We start from the raw sequence: 24,180 nt of genomic DNA, 5'->3' as shown, positions 1-24,180 counted from the left end.
ACTGGACTCATTTCCATTAATATTTACCGAGTAGCAAATTTTTTATTTCGTGTCTCTTGGAAGTGCACTTTCAAAATGCATATTATTAATGCCATAATGCATTTTCAAAAAATTAAATAATCAATTTAGTTCACAAAGTTTGTAGGCGCTCTTACGAATCGAATGCAAAAAACCGCATTAAAATCCGTCTTACTGCTCAAAAAATCGACAGTTGGGCCGTTTTTAGTGCTTTATTTCCTCGACTAAGTATATTCCTGTGTAGTCTCACTATATTTATAATGCTCTGGAACGAGTTGCTTGTGTGTGCTAATTTATTTTCTTGTTTCTCTCGAATATGGTATACTATATTACCGCATTATTTATACTAAAATTATTCGAGACTCTCTCGTTTTTTGAGTTTTTCGTACATTTATTCATGAGAATTCGTGAAAAGGAATTATGTAACTACTTGATGCCACCTAAGGGACACTGTCCCATCGTAATAAATTCCGTTCTATTTTTTTACACTATACAAGGTGGTATTTTTTTTTTTTTTTTAATCACTCCAGGCGATATCTAGAAAACTAGAAAACATACGGGAAAAAGTTTGATTCAAATGTAGAGGATTTCGAAGTGGGTCGATTTGTGAATTGCGCTACTTTCGAGTCTTTGATAAAAAAAAGACATATTTTTACTATGAACGGCTGATCGAGCGTTTGAAGGCTAATTCAAAAATTTTAGTATCTCTTCTAGTTTCCAAGATATTTACCTGGGACGGTTAAAAAGACTACCCTGAATATCTATAACATGTTTACAACATTAAGTTGAGGGGATGCCACAGTTAGTCTTTAGCGACCGAGTAAAATTTCACTTAATTTGAGTATAATAATTATCCACGCCTGCGCATCACTAATACAAATACATAAGAAAAAACAAGTCTTGTCTCACGCAACTGTAATGTTTATACGTTTACTGGTGTTATTTTCGTACGACGTAAAAAAAAATTTCTGACAATTTTATTGGCCTTGTGTCTAGGATGCCGTTTTTCGCAGCTTTTTCGCATCAGTGTTGCGTAAGCACGAGTAATAGTCGAGTTATGTGCAATTTTACTCGGTCGCTTAAGGTACTGACTATAACATTTCCTTAAATTGCGTGAAACTGGACAGCATTTTACTCCTCTGACGATAGAACCTTGACGATAAATTTCATTCGTTATCCATGCAGTTTACAAGTCACAGTTTCACGTCCACCGCAACCAAATTTAGAAATTTTTTAGATACGGGTACCCGATGTGCTCTAATAAACATTTTTTTCCCTTGCTTGTTCTAGGTAAGGATCTAAATTTCGCCAGTAACAGCGTGGGTGAGTTGAAAACTTCTAACAAATTTCTAACGATACAAAATAGCAACCTCTCGTTGAACGCGGAATGTCTCGAGCCCAGCATATTATAATCTGTACAGTAATTCGAAGTGCAGAAAAGTAGCTTGAAACCAGACGTCGCCGAATTTGCGAAATACCTAAAATTGAAGAACTTTTTAACACTAGTTCCGAAGACGCGCGTCCAACGATGCGTTGCACATTCCTTGCTTGAAGTCGATGTTTTTACTGCATGCATTTTAACTCCTTGTTGGAACTAATTCCGCGACTAGAAAAATCCCGGCATACCAATCCCGAGCAGTTCGGGGTAGTTTCGGTACCCTTTTCAAGATTCAAAATGGAGCCCGAAGGGCGATGTCGGGGTGGGTGAAGGGGGAGATAAGGGCGGCAAATTGCCGGCAATCTGGTTGATTAGCCTCCTCGGGAGTAATCCCACGTGATCCGATGCGACTCCCGAAGACAACGACCTGGCACGAAGACGGGGCGGAGATGAGGGTGAGGATGAGGACGAGGTCGAAGACTGCAGGGTCGCCGGTTTCGGACCCAGGAAAACCAAAGTATCACGGGAAACTACTGCACGTAACTTTTTTTCTCGAGCTGGTTATTATTATACTTCGGTCGCCAAGGGCCGGAGAGATTAGGAGGGAGAAAATTATTTGTTTGAACGTTAGAAAAAGAGAAACAACCGGTTGAAATACATCCATTAATAACGTTATTTGCGGCGAAACAACTTCTCCAACAAATTTTAGTAACGCAAACTTACGTAAGATATCGAAAATTTGAGGAAAGCTTTTTTCATTGGAATGTTCCAAATAATTGAACTCTGGAATTTATTAATTTTCTCCGATTAATACTGTTTCTCAACTGATTCGTACGTCAACTTTATCAACTAACGAAATTCACTGCATAGAAAATACCACTTTATATACCTAGTTTAGTCATGGCAGAGTCAAGTTTCGGACTTTTGGAGTGTGAGACGACCCTCAGAGTGAATCCTAGAGCAGACTCGAGAAACGAATTGCAAAAGTTCGACTCCCGTTTTAATTTCCCTAAAAAAAAAAAAAAAAAAAAAAAAAAAAAAAAAACCGGCGGGAGGTGAAATTTCCGCGTGGCCTGCGTGGAGAAATAATAAATTCAGCAATACTATAGATTAATAAACCGCGACCCCGTGATTCGAATTAAAAATATTCTCCCCTTGCGTATAAATTATATTGTATATGCACAACGGTGGAGAGAATAATCGACGGGAAAGAGAGGGGAGTTGAAAAAAGAAGGAAAAGCATGGTGAAAAAAAAAAAAAAAAAAAAAAAAAAACACAGACAAGCAACTTGGGAAAGCTAATTGCAATATAAAATGAGCATTTTTTTACGACCTCGAGTTATTAGGTGAACAGCAGGAGAGTCGCGAGATAACTTGGTAATACAGAGCGAGAGATGAGATGTATATACATGTATATACATATATATATATATATGTATGTACGTATAATATTATATTACATGTTAACGCGTATATATTGCTTTTTGGAAAAAATGTTCATATCGCCGTTGGTTATTTACCGAAATTCGGAGATCGCGCGTTATATTGTGTTTTTATTAATAAACGGTAACAATTTGAAACCCTAATTTTAATTTCCTCAGCAGGGTGCAAATTTTTTTCATTTCATTTAATTTTTTATTACTTTTTATTTATTTAATTTTTGTTTTTTTTTCTTACTCCCACTCGGTTTGACTCGGGTTGCCGGGAATTCGGGGTAAAATTGCTTCCGAGAGAAAGCCGCGGGTGTCGACTGTAATATTGCACGTACCTCGTGAAGTTGAGAACACCTGCTTGCCTGGTCTAACGTTTCCTCTAACTCCGAGAATGCTACAGTCATCTCAGCTTACGCAGTACCGAGAAGGTGTCCGGTGACTATTACAGAGCTAAACTAGCCTGCAGGGGAAAACGAGAAATACTCGTGCGATGCAGACAATTCGCAGACGCGAGAAACGTAATCCGTTCGTTACTGACTTAACGACGAGGAGAAACGATTCACGGGGGAGGGAAATTCAGAATAACACTGGGAGACTCGCGGAGCGCGAAAGCTTGACGAGAAGAATGACGAAGATCAAAACTAACGGTTCGTTCGTCTGCGACACCTGTTTCTGAAGAGAACTATCGCGTACACACACATATATATATATATGTATATATATATACCTAATAAGCAAACAACGCCCCGCAGAAGCTTCAAGTTTTAAGCTCTCAGTACCTCTGTGTACGTTATATTCCGTTATCCATATTACGAATATACAACGCTTGGGTACCTGCGCATATAACTCTCCTTGGGAAAAGCAATGCATTTAAATCATTTCATAATGGGGGCTGCTTTTCCAATTTACATTGGAAAAAGCTAAGGCCTTCTCCGAGGAGACGTGCAGCCAGCTCGTCAGCTCGCTAAAAGCTCGTTGTCTCGGATCAACGCTGCCTCGATTCATAAGTTGAATAACAAACCCCTCCCCGTGTTTCCACCCCCCCTTTAAACCCTGTCCATCCGTCCATTCAAACGGCGAACGTAAGCGACCCTTGTTTCGAATGCAAGCGCGCATCCGTTCTTTGTCTTCGTACCGCCGCGTCGAGCGTGTGCAAGCGCAGGGTGTTTTCTTTTTTCTGAAGAGAGCTTTGGAAAGCGAGGGAGAAGTTTTACTCTTGCCTTTTCCTCTCGCGATACTCGTTGCTGCAGTTTTTACCATTTTTTCTTTCCCTCCTATTCTACTTTTCGATTCTACTTTCTTTTTCTTTTCTTTTTTTTTTTTTTTTACGCCTACACGAGGAGTGCGTGCTTTTCTCCTCACAGCTATTCTTCTTCGTTCTATCGCGCCGAGCAATATTAGCGAATTCGTGTTTTCCGCTGCAGGGAAAGAGAAAAAGAGGGAAAAAGTACGAGTAAATGTATCTATACGTCCATCAAACAGACTCATAATCAGTCGAATTTTGACGTTGATACGGAATTCCCCTTTTTCCGCAGGATCAAATGCCGTGTTGGAAAATTTCATTCGTTACATTAACTAGAAAAGGCAAGTATCGTTATAAAAAACTGTTTGAATATTGTTGGAATTACGAAAAACGAGGTACGCCTAACAATTTTGCGCTATCGTCGATCCTTTTTTGGTTATTGCAGCGCAAAATCAGTTTCTTAGGTTTACTCTACTTTTTTAGTTAAACAACGCTTTAACGTCAATTTATCGTTGTACAAGCGTTAAATTTTTGCAACAGTTGCAAGAAAATCTAGCAACAGTGATCGTAATGAGAAAGAATAGTAACGGATACTAGACTTTCCGGTAACAGCTAGAAAACTAATTTTCATTTTGTACCTAGAACTACATTTTTCGATTGTCAGCGAGAGAACGCTGCAATAGAACCATGAAACAAAATCGCGGCTTTTTGATAGCCTTTTTTGATTTTTATTCTCGATTATACCTAAAATTGCGGATTTAAGTACAAGCGTCTCCAACACCTGTAGAAAAATTATCCACCTCTCTTGTATTTTTCAATGTTCCCCTGAAGGCTGGAACGACGGAAAGAAAAAACGCCGAAACACGCCGGAGAGAGATATGATAATTCGTTTTCATTGTTGAATAAAACGGCCTAACAAAAGGGGTTTTTTACGCATATAAGTGCGACCGATCTCTTTACCTCATTGTCAAAGGTCAAATTCACCGAGATTCCCACATCCCGAGATCGCGCGAGTCGACGTTGTTCACTGCCTCGCTTTTCAGCCTTGCGTTTTTTCACGAGCTTTTATCCGTTCCATCGGTCGCTTTATACAGTTTTCAATGACACCGGAAATCCGGCGATGGGTCGAATCTTTGCAAGTTCCCTCACCCTTAAATGTATATATATATATATATATAAATCACCTGGCGAAAACGAAAATTCATGTTTCGCTTCAATTACGTTTGAACGAAAGCTCTCGTTCTTTCCTCTTCCTTTCTTTATTTTACTTTTCAAGTTTATCTCTTTATTCATTTCTTTTTTTCAAATTAATTATACAAATTCTACGAGAAACAGGACTACTCACACATCTTTGACAAAGTATCCCGTTCATTATTCAATTCGACCGTAAAGAAAAACTGAAAATCGAGTAAGAGAGGGAAACTCGAAAGGCGAACTCCTCGCCTCGGAAAGAATTGGAACACCCCTTAAGAAAAGGATAAACGGGAAATAGGCGAAGAAATGAAAGGGACCAAAAGGGCGTATAATAAAGTATTTTTCGGATCGCATATAAGCCTCGCCGAGGTTCGGACTCCCCGGGTTGTTTAAATTGGTTCGCCTCTTGTAAGCCGGGTACATACCTACGTATATACTACGACCGCTTCGATGAACCACGAAAATTTTCACTTATTTTCCTCTCGGTAAGAAATCCAACTCTACTCCGGACGACGTCGTTCCCCGGCAGTCTTATCAAAATAGGTAAGTATGTGGTATCGGTTGGACAGATTCAGGACCTCCTCAGATAAGGCTCCGCAGGTCCCCTAAGTCCGGGATTTCATCCTCGTATATCCCTCACGGCCAGCTCACGCGAACAAACCGGGTGACCTACAGTTTTACGGGTCTGCGGTGTGGTTTGAATGCTCCTTTTCCATTCCACTTGAACTTTGACCCGTGTTGTGTGAAATCTTTCGGATTGGAGCGTAATTTTACATTCGTCGTTCTTTTTTTTTTTTTTTTTTTTTTTTTTTTTTGACGAAACACTTGGACGGTCAAGTTCAGTCTCAGATGAACCGAAAGTCTCGTTTATACTTTGTTGGGAGGATTATTTGTTCCTTGTTCGAGCAAGAATAACAAGCAGCTGAAAAGTAATATCGCCCCAGCTTGAAACAGTCTAATAATATAATAATACTGCACGAGAAAAATTACACGACTATACGCTTATAATAGTATATATTTGCCACGTGTGGGCGGCCTTTTTCTTATTGTTATTAATGACAGCGCGTACAGCAGGTGATAATAAATTGTCCGGGTTTAGGAAGCGGCGATGATATATCAGTATAGTAAAACCGCGTCAACCATCAACGCCCACAAGACGCACCGTGTGTGCTTATGTGTACACGCACTATATGGTGGTATATATGGATAGATGCGACGCCGCTGAGCCCTTCTCAATCTTCTCATTTCTCTGACAGACCAGCCGCCGAGGGCGAGGACGCCCTTTATTGCAGTGGGAGCGTTTCACCCTTGGAGCGTGGAAAGAAACTTCTCGCTGAAATTAAGGCGCGACTTCTATTTTCTTCTCTTCCTTTTTCCGGGTACCTTTATAGTAGAAAAAACTATGACGACGCGGGTATCAATTATATAGATCCAAATAAGACGGTCAACGCGACGTTCCGCGTTCTACGAATTGACGGAAAGGCGGCAAATTCTGGGGTCCATTTACCCGAAGTGAGCAGGGTTCCTTGTACGGGGGATTTATGACGCCCAAAGGACACGCGTTTTATTGCCGAATCCTTCACGTCAAGGTCCTCGAAGTATGCGGTCCGCCGGCTTTTAAGGTCCTTTAAAACGCGTCGGTCCCAATAAAATTAAAGCACACTTGACGCCGGCGTTCTCGACGTCGTTTTTTCTACGGACGAGAGCCAGCTGCGGAATCAAACCGAAGATAAAGCTTCTTATACGCGTCTTTTGTTCCCGTCGCAAAATGGCCTCCGTCTTTCGTTGCTGGTAATTTCCTCCCTCCTGCGAACGGCTCGAATTCATCAAAGGACGCACCGAAGCAAGACGGAAAAATATTTTCAAACGCACGGAACGACGTACCGATCGCCACCGGACGTCGTTATGGTTCTCAACTCGTTACCTCGGTTCCGAGGTACGAAGAGAGAGAGAGAGAGTCCCGTGCATCGTTCGAAAAGCTGAAAAAATTCCACGGAATGAAAGGAAAGTGGCGATCAACGGCTACCGTCGACCATCGAGCCGCGACTTTCCGGGAATTTTAGGGATTTTCAATCCTGTCGCCCGTCCCTTTAAAACCCAGCTCTATTCCTGATCCTTCGCACCCGGGAATCCTTCGCTCTGGTCATGAATAAGGTAGTAAAGATATTTCAGCGATCCTGGCAGCGGACGCTGGATGGACCTCGGTCAAATTCTTCGGACATCCGTTTACGGGGGTGCATAAAGCGCTCTTTTCTAGTCGAGCTTTTTCCCCCGTCAGGTTCCTTGGAAGATGTTCCGATTTTTGGCTCACAGATTTATGCCCGGCCGACTGATCCAGCTTCGGCTTTAAATTGAACGGAGACTCGAGGCCATTCTGCTTGACATCTGCAACGTGGTGGCTCATTTGGTAGGTACTTGGCAAAAGCCGCTTTCGAGCCAGCGATTACGGGATATCAATCTCCCGCGGATCCCGGATCTCCCGAGAGTCCTGTTCCACAATGTTGCCGCAGGAGGAGAATCATCTCCTGCGGCACATGTAACCCTGTTGCGGACTTAACTCGTGCAATTCCGTTCCCGCAAGAGCTTCTGCTGCACTCGGTTTATCCGCTCTTCGAACCTCGCTATCTTCGTATTACTCGCTATCTTTTTACTCCTAGATTCCGTGCGCGGCGCAGTCACCGATGCCTCTCTGTTTCTGAAATTCAGCCCTTCTCCCTGTCTTTTCCCCTTCCATTTCTCCCATTGCTTTTACAACTCGGATCCGGGAATCGTCCCAGACCTACAGAATGACCGAACAAAGTTCCATAGTGTGTATTTGTAAACAGATTCTGATCAAATTCTACTCTCCTCCATTGATGAAAAACAATTCTACCGAGTGAGGAGCTTTTTTACAAAAATATCTTAAGCTGATCGCAGATGATAATTCGTTGACTTCAAGCTTACCGAGTAATTTTCATTTGCTTCTAATCATTTTCCAGCACTCCGGATAATCCCTGGAGCGTTTTGTTTCAATTTCCTGTGATTCCATTCAATCCGGAAATGACTGAAAATCGCCTCGGACACTCGGAAATCATTGCCCGTCAGGACGAACATTGTAAATTGATGGAAGCCACTCGAAATCAATGCGATTGAATTGGAATTCCGCATGCAGTGTTTATATTTCTGAATTTTTCTGCACCCAAAAATCATCTTTCCAAATGCATAATATACACCTACGCATATCTGCAAGCGACGATTTCAGCCGGCACATGAATCGCTGGATCTAGGATCGCCTTTCAGCCATAATGGCAGTGACTACGTGTCAATTTTTGCCGACATTGTCTATACATTCCTGTCTTTACATCGCGTCTGTACTGCACCCTCTTTCCGCTGCAGTGACAAAGGGCAAACTTTCCATTGTCGTACATACTATATACATTTATACGTATACAGACAAGTATGTACTATACATAAGCTACCAAGTTACAGAAGGTTGTATGCCTACGATAGTTTTTGCACGGATGCAAAGATGCCGCTGATGTAGGGGCATTGTTTGTTGATTGATGAGCCACGCGTCAACCTCTGTAACGGGTGAAAAAAAACGCGCAAAAACAAATAAAAAAGAAATTTACAAAAAAACAAAAAAAAAAAAAACTTCAGACACCGTAACGAGGAAGTTTGAAATTCATTCCCGCGATCATCAGGCTGTGCGAGACTAAATTAGTCGCGACAAATCTCGATCCGAAATTGCTCGATCGCCGCAGCGCGCACTGAATTCTCCCGATACATTACGCGCAGTTTGCAGAGCGATCGATCAATTACACCAAGTGATCACCGATACCGAACTGCCTTTCCCGCATGATGCGGTGTAGCAGCTACATCGATATTGCATATTGCCAGGGAATAACGGCGTTTCAGTTTAAAATTGAACCGTGTAAAAATAGAGAGAGGAAGAGACGAGCTTTCATCAAACTCTGTGACCGTGGTTCAACTAGATCGTCAAACTATTCCTCTCTTGTCTCTCGTTCCAGCTGTGTCACGAGTACATTATTAATATATGAAAGTTGAAGAGCTCGTAAAAGTTTACCGATCGATCGATGATCAAGCAAAGGTCGACGCCGTCGCGCGTCAGTCGGATCATGGGAACTTTTCGTAATTACGAAACCGCGTATAATAACGGCGAACGCCCCCGAGGCATTCAAGTTTGGACGATAAAAATTTCCACGAAACTTCAGGAAGTATGTACTTTTACACATATATGTATATACATATATATATATAATACGTATAATGTTTAATAAAATATAATATAATATGCAAGTGCATCGTGGTGGGGTTTTTTCACTGTGGTACTTGAACGAAAAGACGATGGCGAGTTTAAGGGAAAAAAAATTAAAAATCAGCCACGCATGCGCCAAATAATTCAATCTCATTGGTCGGCGAAATCTTCCCGCAGCGATATTTTTGTCTGCGACGCAGGCGGGACAACCTACGCAAGATGTGTAAGTTTGAATTTTCAAAGAGCCTGAGCATTAAATTAAAATTCCGACCGTTCTTTGAAGAATCAACTTTCCGACCCAATAACAAATGCTTTCGAAACCTTTCCAAGTTAATACCTCAATTATTTGAGATTCTAACCTCAAAAATTCGTACAAACCACATCGCCGGCAATAATAGTTTGAGATTTTCAAGTTTCAAGAGATTGTCCCGTTGTATACCGTGTACATGTATTTATTTTCACCTTTTGCAACATGGACGATATTTTTCGCCGACGAAGCAGCAGCAGCAGGTTCGTTCCCGTGATCAGTCAGAACCTCGGAGGGGAAGGGAAGGGAAGGGAAGGGATGTAATTTCTGGAGCAGAGCTTTATGAAACCACAAAAACCGCGGAAACCATGAAACCAGCCATCGTCAGTCTGCGGGTTCAGGGCGCCGTGTGAACCTAGCCCGTAGTTAAACGGCTGTAGATACAGGGACCGATGTGATCCGGCGTCTATAACCGCGGCGAAATTTTAGTGGGCAAGTTTTAACTGTCCTTTTATGACCCTTCGACGATCAAGGTTGACTCCCGGGCTGCCTGCAAGCTTCCCGCGTGCTTTTGGCCGGTCGACTTAATTGAAAAGGGCTCGAACTCCGTCTTATTCTCCTTCTTCTTTTTCTTTTCCCAGCGCTTCGCTGATCCCCTTTCATCGAGAGGTTCGGCGAAATTTCATCCTCATACATCTCTCGATATACCAGAAAAACCACGAACGGAACAACTTTTATAGTTGGCAACTTTCGAGCTTCTCAACCTCTCACTCGCCATTTACCAACGACGATCAGTCACCCCGGCTTTTTACCGTCTTGTTTCACCCTTACCGCAGATGTGAATAACGATCGCGATAAACTTTCCGACTCTATTGTCGCCCAGACGCGTCATCGGCGACGGTTAAACCTGACGAAAAAGTGACGCTCGAGACTCTCCAAGATGGACTTGAAAAATCGACCCACCTTTCGACCGAATTCTCAGTCACCATCCGATAACTAACCGGCGTTTAAATCCACGCGAAACTCGAAGCTTCTTCCCCTTGTGTTTCGTGTTTATGTTAAGTGTTGGCAGCGTTAAACTGCAACGATAGTTTGCCTTGCAAGTTCGTATCAGTTTCCACAGCAGCGTGCAGATCCTGTGCCAAGTTGATGCTCTATTACACCTCAAGTTTTCTGCACATACGGAGTAGTACTACTCGACTCTCGAGATGCTATTAACAATTTGCCAAATCCAACATGGGTACGGAATCATCTGCTTCAGTCACTTTGCTCAGCGAAGACATCTGCAATTCTCACTCGAGGACAGCACGGCTCTGTTAATTAGAGATCGAGTTGCACGGATTTTCTTCAGCAGCTGCCGGCAATTACCATTCGTTTATTTTGCCGCTCTGCGAAACGCCGCTTGAAATCAATCGAACCTCAACTCGACAAGTGTATAATTGTATAAGATAACGCACTGTAAAGATAGCCTGATTGGAGAAATCTGGATTTTAGGATTTCTCAATTGAGACGTGAATATTTCGTTCGCACGGATCTCGATCCCGATTAACACCCGTGAAAGGACCCCGATTACTGTTCAACTGTATAATTGAATTCAGCATCTGCATCGCAAGTCAACTTACTCACGGTTGTATAAATCAGAGATGAGCACGTTTGTAGTTTTCAAGTCCAAAGTAGAGAAATAAAAAATTACTTAGTACCGATCAAATTATCAATTACCCAGTACAGATGGATTTTTTATCGAGCGGTGTAACAAGTATTGAACACTGATGTACTTTGTAATTTATAATTGTAGTACTTTCAAACTACTACAATATTGAGGTACTTGGTACTTGTCAATGTTGTAATCACAAAGTACATAAATCGAAAAATAGACCGAGTTGGCAAAGGCATTTTTCTCTTCTAAACATCGTCATCATTTAAATTTATGCCGTTTTATCGGTCATCCCAGCAGCTGTTTTATTGATGTATATAAAATTTGAAATTATAGTTCCGATATTTATCATATTTGCCAGAGAAACTTGAAGCTTCTTCTTTATCATTCTTATAATTTTTTTTTTTTTCATTCTTATTTTTACCGTTGTATGTTTCAGAAAATGAACAATTTTTTTCCAAAACTTTACGTTGCAACTATTACTGTACTATTTCAAGTACACACGTGATAATTTTCCCCTACAAAATATTCTTCAGGTATTTAAGAACGTCACAAAATCCTGAATCAGCATGTAAGGTTTTACATCAACAGTACACCTTTAATTAATATTTTCTATTTCAAAAAGTAGGAAATAAATTTGTGCATAGTATTTTGTATTTCACACAGTGCGAAGTGCATCAGAACTCGACATTTCGTACACAAGTATAGGCTACTTCTTAATTACTGAGGGTATTTCAAGTACAAATGTACTTCAAGGCTGCCCATCCCTGATGTAAATACACTTCGACCGTCGCACCAAATTGCCTCTCCTCGTTCAGGTCGCTCAAAAATTCACCAACCAGTTGTTGAATCTGTGCAGCGATTCAAAAAAAAAAAAAACTTTCAAAGCCCCGCACTTCGACTCTATTACAGAGGAACAAGCTATCTGCAAATGGTAGGCCGACACTCGTCGTCGTCGTCGTCCCTGTTAATTAAGGGCTCTGTTCGTAATTGGCTTCGCATTTGACGACCCGGGTGTTGAAGCGTCGCCGCTACTGCTTCAGCCTGTAACCAGCAAGCTGCGAACTGCAGCTTGCATTCGGTTGGGTCGGGGCGCAAAGGGTGCTAGACAAGCCGCCCTGAATACGAACAATGAGCAATCATATGTAGCCGGTATATTCCTGCAGGATTTCACCCAACGTTGTTGCAGTCTCGACGCGCGCGTTTCTCAGCATCAAAATTTAATTACCTCGAGTGCATTTCCGATGCGTTGTTGCGTACACGTATATACAATGAAATATCACGGAGACGCGGCGTCTGCGACAATTTTCACCTCATACCGCCTCGATTTTCGCAAGCTCTGGGATAAGGAAAATGCTCGATATCTCGGACTAAAGAACGCAAGCTTTTCAGGATTTACTTACATCGACCGAGCTCAACCCGCTCCAACTCTACACTGACTTATTAAACACGCGCACTGGAGATCCAGTCGGGTTAACTTTGACTGTTAAACTTTTCTTATCCGGGGTAAGAATCTCCGCGTAAGCAGGCCTGCAGGATGCCCCGGTGTACCTACATACGTACCTACATATCCGGTCTGTCCGTGCAGCTACTCCGGGATAAAATTTAGTTTTCAATTTAGCAGTTCGCCCCCCTCGCCCCCATCGGAGCCTGTAACCTGGAGGCGGGGGATCGGGGGTCGAATTTAAAGTAGTTACCGGCCAGGTACAACGGTCCGTGCGGATTCTCGTCCGTGTATCTGCGGTCCGACCCGCTATATGCGGATGCGGCTTGGCTGCATCAAAGTTCCGTCGCCGCCGCCGCCGCGCGATCCGATTTGCATGAAACAAGTACCGTGGCTGAATAAAAGCAAAATCCGACCGACAAAAGTTTCCCTATACAGGGACCATACATGCGCCCTGCAGCCTTTCTTCCCGGATAACAAGTTACAGTTATGCATATATGTATATTTCTGGATACACGCACGCAGCTCTGGTCGAGAGACAGATTTTTACCGCGGGAAATAAATTCTTCTTTACAATCGGAGAACACTCGTCAGTGGGGGATGAATTTCGTGCGGGTTTGCAATACGCTTGATTGTTTAGGAAAGGCTCGGTCATTGGTTTACAGTTTGTAAATTAGTTCTGAGTTAATTTAGAGTTATTTGTGAGTGTTTGATTGGTAGAAAATAAGTTCAAGATTGGTAAACAACGCTCTTTTCACGGGATTGATGGGAAAAGGGGGGAGAAAGCATTCGGTAAAAGATGTTGTGGAAATTGAGACGTTTTGTGAATAATAAATAAAGTTATTTACCAATTTCATATCGCTGGTTTCATCAAGTTCACTGGAAAAGTTGATTTGAATTCATTGTTCAATTTGAGTCGTTCCATCTCTGTTGTAAAAGTTCATCAGAGAGATTCTGGCAACTTTAGTTTACCTGAAAGGAAAAGTCTTCCAGATAACTAAAGACCAGGATTTAACCAGCCGAAAATTTCAGAAATTCACAAAACTAAAAAGGAAACATCTTAAACAAATCACCGATATATCTTACGATAAATTAAATAAGACTTCTCGTAACGAACCAAATAAATAAACAACCGTAATAAAATAAAGTGGAAGATAAAAATCGGGCTGCACAACACCTTTCGTCACACGGTAGTGAAAAGACTAAAAGAGTAGTCTAAAAAATATTTGACCCAAAATCGTTGCTTCTCCGTTTACGTAATCGAGGCATATTATTTCGTTCGATTTCAGTTGAACACTTCGGGTTTCTGCTCCGTCAGCGATCGAGGAGGATGGAATAGAAATCGCAACAATTTCACAGGGAGCGAAATAATAAGAAATACGTAGCTATAAGCTCAAGGAGTTAGGAGGGCAGGTATCGCTTCATCCCTTCGACAGGAATTATAGGGCGGCTCGAGTCCGCGTTCAAGCCGAGGATTTCGATGACGCGGTGTCATCGAGAATCAGCTCCGCGAAGCCCTCGACGCGGACGAGTGGAAATGATTATCTTCCGCAGCGCCATCATAAAACGCTGCAGCGAGCCGATCCATACAGAGGGTGCATATTATAATTGCAGTCTGCAGACATCGGAGAGGCTATACAGACGGAACGGGGAAGAGACCACCGTCCGGGTTCTTGTCTCCGTCGAAGAGGCCCACTCGACCGACTCCCGGCTCGCCCGGTTGCGGCATGCAAATATTTACAGACTCCCCCAGCTTTTCCCTGCAACGGAGACAAAAAGCTCGGTCCGCCCCTCTCGAGAAACGCGATTGCAGCCGGATTGCAGCTGGTCTTGTTCGTTGATCGCGATCCGGGAAGATTTTTGCAAGTTTAACAATGGCGGGGATCAAAAGGCGGCGATTTTTATCTGCGGGATTACGTGGTCGGAAATTACTTTACAACGTTCACTGAAACACGTGCCGTAGCTACCGGGATTGTCACTTTGCAGCGCGTCGTCTGGTGGAAAAAAATCCAACTAATGATTATCGATCGAATTATAGATTATTTTTAATTAATTTATTAAAAAAAATTTAAATAAAAACCCCAAGAATTACGATTCGCCTTCATTAAAATTAGAAACTTTGGTTACGTGGTGATAAAGTGGCGCCGACAACCAGGCTCTGATGTCATAAGGACTTTTTCCAATCGCTGCCTCCGGCTCGATTATTTTCATCGGTTGACAAATTCATTCCCGTTCACCGACCGATGCATACACCGAGTCCCTCGAACGATGCAGAGCTGGATAAATGTATTTTATACAAATACGTGTAGATGGATGGGATGGGATGGGGAATTGAGGAGGGAATTAAACAAGCTACTGTGGCAGTCGAACAAAGCGGAATTAACGTGTGGAAACGATCCGGACAAACCTTTGAACTGCAGACCTCTCCCGCTATACTTATATTGCATTGTGTTTGAAGTGAGGGGAGGTTTTTTCATTCCTTTTCTTTTTTTTTTTTGGTGCCAATTTTGCGATATCTATGCAATTAACTGGGACAAGTGCTCTCACGACGATATTCAATTTTTTAGCGGTAGGACGAATTGTTATTCTCTATCCACCGTTCGTTCCATGTACGTTGGAAAAGATGATAGATTTATCTTCACGAAATACTTGGACGAATTAAGGTCAAGGTAAAAAGAAGCTCGGAAATTTTACTCGGAGGACGGACGTTGAAAATAATAAAAATACGTAACTGAAATATAAAATAAAATAGACGAAGAAGAATAAGACAAAAGGGACAGAGAGACAGAGAGAGAGAGAGAGAGAGAGAGAGGGGGGGGGGGGGGAATAGGAAGAATAAAAAGAAGCAACCGAGGGAAAAGTTTGCCCCTGTTTAATCCGCAAGGGACAAAGAGACTCGGGGGTCGAAGTGGGAAGTTCGCGCTTGTATTACATACGCATACTTACGTACATACATGCGCGCGTGAATAGCCTGATACTAAAATTTAATTTAATTTTGCGAAATTTGCTCCGTCGTATAATAAAATTCGCATTACCCGGCGAGTCTGTTGCGAGTCGTATAACGCCACAAAGGTTAAGTAGATTATGTCCACTAACGGCCGAACGCTCTGTGAACTATAGTGTCAGATACTTTTATGAAAAACGAATCTACTTAGGCTCAGGGGTCGCATCAGCACCGCCCCTTTCGCAATGATATCGCCGACAATAACGGCGGAAAATCAAACCCACACCGACGCCACTCGCGGAAACCTAGAAAATCACACCCTCGTTTCGCACCACAGGTATTTGTCGTAACGATGTCCGTACGAAGTTGGGGTAAGAATAGTTTCTGACTCGTTTGGAGAATCGGTTGATAATAGAGATAAAAGTAATGGACGAAAAAGAGTTAAGAAAGTTAAAACCGCAAAGTTTTTTTTTTTTTTTTTTTTATAAAACCAATAACAAACAACGAAATAATTGTGTTTCGTCAGCAGTTTATTCCACGATGTGTTCTGCAAATTGCGCGTGCGTGTGTGTTTTTTTTTTTTTTTTTCAACTCCTATGATCTCAATTATAGCGCACAAATTAATTGAAGACTCGATTCACAGCAGGTTTTCAATTCGGATTATCACTGCTGGGAATGACGTGTAATGCGACATATTATCGGCATAACCGCCAAGACTATTCATTCAGAGGACAGCGAAGTCAGAGATGCGAAAATTTTTAGCCGTGAAAAAAGTACGAGTCTCCTCGAGTATCGGATGATGAAAAATGGATTCTCGCCGAGGGGCGGCAGTTGGGGGGTGTCGAGTCCATAAACCGGGAGCAATTAAATGTGATATTCCCGTAATTCGATACCGTTCGTATTACAACGTCTGCAACTCTTGCATAAAACATAATACACCTATAACGTCGACCGTATTCGTGATCTACCCTCGGGGAGATATCGGGGTTATTGAACTGTCCCGGTATCACCGACAGTTTGTTCGCCATAAATGACGCTTTATGTACTCAATTCTCCTGAAGCAAATACCCCGCAGGCAGTGATATATATGTATGTAAGTTTGTAGGAAGACACATTTCCGTTACATAATTCTCTGCATAAATAATACTTTCCTACATAATAACGATCCTTGCGAGCTTGCTAATTGTTGTAGAAAATCAGTGAAGAGGGGCGGGGGGGGGGGGGGGGGGGGATAATGAACGAGGACAGCCGGAAGTTGTATTAGACTGGGAAAAGTCGCGCGGGATTTCAATTTATTATTCGACGTTGACAGGTGATTAAAACCGTTTCGATGTCAGTTTTATCTGCAGGTTCCAATTTGAGCAGCCAAAGTCGGCAAGCGAGATTAACCTCCCGAATCGTTTTTTTTTTTTTTTTCACTTCTTTATCTCCCTTCGTTTTCCCTCTTTTTCCAAGTCCTCCGGGGGGCGTCACTCGAGCAATCCAGTCTCTCTGATCCTCCGACGAATCGAGGAGTACAAAGAACCTGTCAAATAAATCCTCGAATTAACATCGCTCTCTGATGAGGAACGAAAACATTCCCGGAGGATATTATGTCGCTCGTAGGTTAAACCTCGGCGATGAGTGAATCTCGGACATTCGTCGTAATGACATCCGCAAGCATTTCCTCTCTTTCGGTTTTTTCCCTTTGTACCTTATAATTGAGGCCCCCAGGAACGGATACCGAAATACTCCCCCCGTTCCCGCAGGATCCCGGATCCACCGGGAATATGTTTCTCGTTGAGGGGTAGATGGGACCTTACCTTCGGGGTATTCCAAGCTAACCGGCTCGCTTTAATGAGGATAATTTTGGGCGGGAGGTCGTGAAATTTTCATAACAAAAGTGTTAGGAAAGGAGTCCTGCACAGCCTTTTGCTCGCCCGCTCGCTTTTTGGTCCTTCATTTTTTCGCTCGTAACAACGACGCGCAGAGTTAGACGTTAAACTTTACCGTCTCGACTTTATAAGTCATCATCGTCGCCGCTCGCTCCTCGGCTATTTTACATACCTACACCAAATAGACACGGCTGGTGGCAAACGCACAGTTATTACTTTTAAGCCGACCCGTTTCCTCGCCTAATTCATCAGCCGGTGTTTACACGTGCGTATGTGCGTGTGTAAGAGTTTGACAAGCGTGGGAGGCCGCCTAAATTGTTGTATAGAATATCGGTAGCCACATTCACCTCGCGTGTGTCTCGAGCGCTGCGCGGCAACTTTTCGCCACCGTTTCACAAAGGAAGGCGTCGCGTCGGCTTTACGCTAATGGAAAATAAAAGCAGCCAAACTGCAAAGGACACATTCTACGAAGCTCTCAAAGAACGTTACACTATCCTAGCTTCGCCTTTGAGACTTTACGTCGCCTCTGTTGAAATTTTCACGCTATAGACCGCAACTTTTCACGGTGGCTGGAATATTCACGGTACATGAAAAGTTGTTCCGTTGACGGATTTTTTTATTTTTTTTTTATTCTTCTTATCGCTTCGGGCGAATCATCGCTACGTTTGTTCCACCGTTTGTCAAAGGACTTTGCCATGGATCTTAGTGTCTGTGAATCTTTTATTCCTGTAATTTAAGGTAAGCGTAAGCGTAAGCGAGGTGGAATAAAAGAAAATTAGAGAAAATCGTACGTTATAGCGGATGTACAACGACGTTTTCGAAAATGAAAAAAAAAAAAAGAAAATTTCAGGGTGAAAATTTGAACGTTACTTTAAACCAGTATATAACGGAAAGTGCTCGACGTCTTTTTTGACACACTGCAGCAAAATATCGTTATTATATGGCGTTTCAATTTTTGTCGAACAATAGGTAAGGTACGGCAAAGAATGTTTCTGTATACTTTCATCCGTCTTCATTTCGGTTTCCCGTTTTCTTCAATCTCTCCTTCTCCTCACTGTCTCACTTTCTTTGATATTCTTTTATTCCACTCCTTATCAACTGCTCAGGGGCCGTTGAGCGAGGCGTAAGCTGTTCCCTGCCAAGAAAGATTAGAAGCCAACCCTCAGCGCGTTTAACAATTGAAGAGAAATTGTAAAGCAGGCAGTCCGCGTCGTCGTCGTCCCTTCTCTCCTTCTAAAGTCTTGAAATCACAAGTTTACGATAATTCCGTGAAATGCGAAAATTCGCGTCTTATCGCCGCCCGCTACTGCAGCCTTGTTCCCCAATTCTCGCGCACAATAATTACCCTTCGACCCCCCGCGTATCAAGGATAAAGAAGTCGGCGCGTCATCCCCGCGGAGGATTTTACAGATGCCTATAATCCGCCCCCTCCTCGTGAAACTGACTGATCGCGCGATGGAAGCCAATTAAACATCACTCGCTACCGTAAAGTAATGAATATTCTCGCGAGCAATAAAAATGTCCGCCTTACGTACCCAATAAGCAATCGCCCTCCGAACCTCGGATTACGACCGTCTACCATCGGCTGCATTTCCAGCAGCCCCGATACAAAGTCGGCCAATTAATATCACTTAAAACTCGACCTGCTCCTCCGCCCGCTTATTAGAATTTAGTGCCCCCCGCACCCTCGCTTATAAATGCGAAACCAGCCGGGGCAGCTTCCGCGAATTGGCCCCGCTACAAACGAGCTTTCGGCTCTCCCGGTTCTGCACAATGACACACCGGCCATTACCAACTAGCATTGCCACTTACGGCTCGGCCTGATCGTAACCGCGAAGTTTCCCACTTGCAGTTTAAGCCATGCTCCGATAATTATGACGCACGATGCGGAGCGGTTATTCCAACAGGCAGCCCGTTTCTTCCCGTCAAAATTCGTCGTGTTGGAAATTTTCGTAGATTGACACGAGCCCCAAAAATATCCGCTGAATACCGACGGTTAAAACAAATCACCGCAAATTTCCCCTCGATCTTATTAATCGTCATTGCATAAACGGTGTTGGACCCCTGTGATTCTGAGTAGAAAAATGTCTCCTCCCTTTCCGCCTACAGTGCTTTTACCCCTGACTTTTTTTACTTTTGGTACACAATCCAAAGTCTAGGCTAGACCGAGTCCTCCGGCTTTGAGGGTAAAAGCGGAAGGGCGGCTTGTCACCATAGGGTTTTAATATCTTGGCTTCCGCGTATAATAATTGTAAACGCCGGAGGCTGCTGCTACTGCTGCTCAGGGGCGGCGTGCCGACACTGGATGAGTAGAATAAAACGTAGAGAGAAGCTTGCAAGCTTCGGTATGCGTTCCGTCTCCCTCTGCTGCTCTTCGCGAAAAGGTGGCGTTGGAGGATGAGGTACACTCTCCTGGAATTACTGCGAATGAAGTCCTCAATCTTAATAAACTTCAGCAACCCCCCTCTGCCCCCGTCGCTCTGAATGGGGTGCACCCTTTTCCGTCCCGGTGGTTTACCTTACGCGGGTGATCCCGAAACCCGACGACGGCAGACGACGGCGTTAAACGTCTCAAGACAAGGGGCGAGGGTTGCGCGTCTTTCGGCCCTTGAAAGACCCCGCAAAATTGCACGTCGACTCCTTGCGACCGGGTGAAACATCGTTATGGTTACCTTGCAGCGTATCGATGCCGATGAAAGCAGCCGAGCGTCGGGAACCAATTCACTGGGACGTAATCCGGTGCATGAGTACTGAAGCACATTCGGCCGGACATCGCATCGTGTCGGATCAGTAATCCTCTCTTCGAGTTACTGGAACGGAGATGCCGATGCAGTTAATTCCACGTTCCGTGAATCGATTTGTTTAGATTTACCGATCATCCCGTTCAAGACTATAATAATCATTGAGTTATCTACTTGTATTACCACAAACTGTAAGTTTGTTATTGGATTCTTTTTTTCACATTTCTCATCCAAAGAACATGCAGCTACATTTTAACCATGTAAAGTTTTGAGAAATCTGAGGACAACGAATCGATGAGTGAAATTGCGTCTCTAAGAAAATGTCATCTGCTTGTTGAGTGCGATTTTTTTTTTTTTCTAGATCGAAAACAGGAAAACGGCTATTTTTTGAAATCAACAAGCTCAGTTTCCACCGAACTTTGGTCGCGTCAGTTTTTAATCTCAGCTGAAAATCGTCAGAATGTAAATTGATAAATGAACGAATAAGCTGCAAGTTTTTTTTACACGGATAAGAAAAATAAACATGAAAACGGCGCTGCTCGATTTAAAAAAATATTCTCGATAACGGCCCACTTCGCGAGCACAACTGATATTGGAATTTTAAGTCCCGATCCTTGAAACTCGATAACTTTTGTCTCGGAAAACTTTTTGATGAGATCGTTAGTCTTCGAGATACTCGAATGACTCCTTTTAAATGGGACGTCCTTTAATACAAGCACTTTTTGAACGTGTTCAACCTCGAAGGGCACATAATATCAGGTTCGAAGATCCGTTTAGAAACGGGGTGCTTCGCCGAATTCGAAATGACTCTTTACCCATCTACGGAGTTCGTATAATTTGCGGCAAGGGGTGCCCTTCACCCCCTCGCCCCGATCTCTCGTAGATGAGCCGGCAAGGAGGAAGGAGGGCGAAGCCGACTCTTGGATTGCAGTTGGGCTTCTGCGCCCAGTTCGTCCATCATCCGAATTGAGTAATAAACCCAAGAGCCTCGGGCGGTTCTTAAAGCACTTTAAAAGTTAATCTTACTAGGCCGCCGCGTACGGAGTGGTAAGATGCAGGAGAGCTCATTCTCCGCCGTTTTCCGCTCCTCGGAGGATCCTCGCGGCCGGGGGGCGAGGAGGCGCGGCACATATTTCGTCAAGGGCGGACCCGGGGGCTCATAAGGGCGGAATGCGACCTTCCGTCGGAATATTCGCTCTCTCGGAGAAATATCTCTCGCCAGACAGGCGGGGAGACACCGTCGGCCACGCAATTACGGAACCTGGTTAACATCGTCGTTGCAGTTTCTTGTTTACTCGGAGCGTAGCTCGACTACGACAGCCGAGAAAGTAACGGGCTAGACGAACGGAATACCGCCGCTACACCGCGTGTTACACCCTGCAGGACGAACTCCCCCGGAACAATCTGAACATTTTATGTCACCCTCTTACCTGGGTTATACGCTCTAGGCGCCACTGCCTCCCGCCCTAAGAATATACCGGAGTAACGCTGATATACTCCGCCTACTTGCCGGAGTAACTCCGTCGTCCCCACGTCGAATTACGACCTGCCTGAATGGAGAATTCGAGGCCCAAGAAATTACCTGACAGCTAACTGTCACGGGTGTGATTCGCCGATTAGATTTCAGCTGAGCACCCTTCCCTACGTGTATTTCGGAACTGGAAACTTGGGGGAATTTTTTGGATTTTTCTTTCCCCCCTTAGTTTAGTCGAAAATTTAGCTGTCAGGGAAATCCGACCAATGTCCGACATGGCCCGGATCAGGCGGACGAAGGGAAACGTTGTCGGGGAAGCCACGATGAAATCCGATTATCTCCCGAATAAGTTTTGAATCGAACTCAATATTCACTCAAAATTCTGTATGATTCTTGAAGAGCATCACCCACGTCTATATTATTGTAAAATAGTCTCTCCCTACTATCACCGAGCCTGAATCTCGGTAAATTTTTCCCGACTAACTTGAGTTGAAAAGTTTATTGTCAGGGAAATCCGATCGATACTTGATCTTGGACTAATTAGGAAAAGACGGCTAACCACTGTCGGGGAAGCCGCAACAAAACCCTATTACTTCCCGAAGAAATTCCGGATCAAAAGCCCGTCGTCAAAGAGCAAGTTCTGCACGAATTGATATTCCGTACTCTGAGAGCACCCACCACCACCCACCCCTTTAATTTACCCCAATTACAGTTAGTTGGGTTAGACACGACCCTCTTCGCGGTGCCGCAACACGTTTTCCCCGCCATCGGTCGGTGGGAAATTCCGTCTCCTTCAGGCTCCAGACCTGAATTATCACAAATTGCATATTCCTCTTCGGTAAAGGAGCCTCTCCGCAATTTCTCCGTCCAGCTCGAACGTCTGTCACTCCGAAGTCTGGCCGGAGTTTCGGCTGCGTCTGCATCGAGGCTGGCTGGAGGCGGGAGATGTGGGAATCGCGGCCCTGTTCGGGGACCACCTGCCCCTCAGACTCACGTGTATCGATAAGAGAGACCAAAGCAGCGGTACCAAGATGCGGCACAAAGGTAGAAGCTATTAACGGTTAAGTGGGCTGCTCAGCACCGCTGAGTGCCTCCGCGGGCTTCGAGTCGAAACTCCCTCCTCCTCCCCCCTTCAACCCTCCCTCTTCGCAGTCGCTCCGAACTTCTCCAACCCCTGGCTAGATACACCATTTCTCTCAATTAATTGAAAATTAACGCGAATCACCGCCGTTAGTGTACGACGAGACGAAGATCCGGTTCAGATTCCGGCTTCCGGCATTGGTTGCCCCGCAAGCTTTTATCGGTTTTACGTTAGCAGAAATAGCAGCACCGCTCCGGGACGCAGCTGCTTGTTATTAGTAATCAAGGCTGGTTTTACTGGCGTCGGTACGTCGGTCGTGTCGCGATACGATCCCACCCCGTTATCTGGGTCGAAATCGGGACGCTATTTCATTCCAGATTAACAACGACAATAAATTTATCAAACGTGACATTGACGTCTACTTAATTTTGAGTTATATCTACGTTTGATGAAGTATTCGGTTGAATCGTAACTGTGACTTGGTCGAGGCATTGAAAAAGGATCATATTTTCACTACATTACTTCGATCGATGATAACTATACAAGGGAAAATTATTCGATAAAAAATAGAAACGTCCGATGTACCCAGATCTTGATTCTAATTAGGCTTACTATTGTAGATCAAAAATCGAGAACATTATCGATGTTTATTGATACTTCGACGTGCTATAAATTTTCGGAATCGCGCAGCTATATGGAAAAATGCTCAGGCTGATGGACAACTTGCCTTAATTGCATCGTGTCTAAATCGCAATTTGCATCAACCCTGTAATCGCTGGTAGACAGGGTGGTTTTTATTTTAGAAAAAAATCAAGTTCATCCGATTTCAAATAGCTTGTAAATCGCTCCGCTGATTTCGCGCAGTGACAGAGAGATGGAAAGAGAGAGAGAGAGAGGGAGATTCAGACAAACCCGGAGGATCTTGCCATTTGGTAAAAGATTCCGCGAGGAAGGAATCTCCTGGCGGGTAAAGGCGACGGGGAGGAAGAATGGAAATAAAGGGACGTAGCGACTCCCTTGGGATGAACTTGGAGGAGGGGAGGAATCCTGCGCGGCGAGAGGAGGAAGTCCTCTTATATCTTGTCCCGACAGGGTGTCCTCTCTCCTTTTCTCGCCATATTGCAGACAGGGCTTTGGGCCACTCTCTGCTCTCTTCTCCAGCTTCTTTGCAAGCTCGCGGTCCGAAGAAGAGAGAGGA

The 24,180-nt window shown here is 43.8% G+C and overlaps 1 protein-coding gene across 3 annotated transcripts in view; it reads left to right on the top strand.

Moving 5' to 3' along the window:
- The window catches only part of LOC124179767 (agrin-like), a 290,835-nt gene that overhangs the window by 161,765 nt on the left and 104,890 nt on the right, over positions 1-24,180 (top strand). Inside the window, exon 4 of one of the 3 annotated variants that reach the window (XM_046564483.1) lies at positions 1,309-1,341. The exons of the other annotated variants lie outside the window; for them this stretch is intronic. Coding sequence (XP_046420439.1) covers positions 1,309-1,341 — 33 coding nt within the window. The remainder of the gene's footprint in view (positions 1-1,308; positions 1,342-24,180) is intronic. 3 annotated transcript variants of the gene reach the window in all.

Source organism: Neodiprion fabricii, chromosome 4 (genome assembly GCF_021155785.1).
Source record: "Neodiprion fabricii isolate iyNeoFabr1 chromosome 4, iyNeoFabr1.1, whole genome shotgun sequence".
In the NCBI taxonomy this organism is placed as follows: Eukaryota; Metazoa; Arthropoda; class Insecta; order Hymenoptera; family Diprionidae; genus Neodiprion; species Neodiprion fabricii.
Note: the sequence above shows the minus strand (reverse complement) of the source record. Positions and strands in the feature narration are given on the sequence as shown.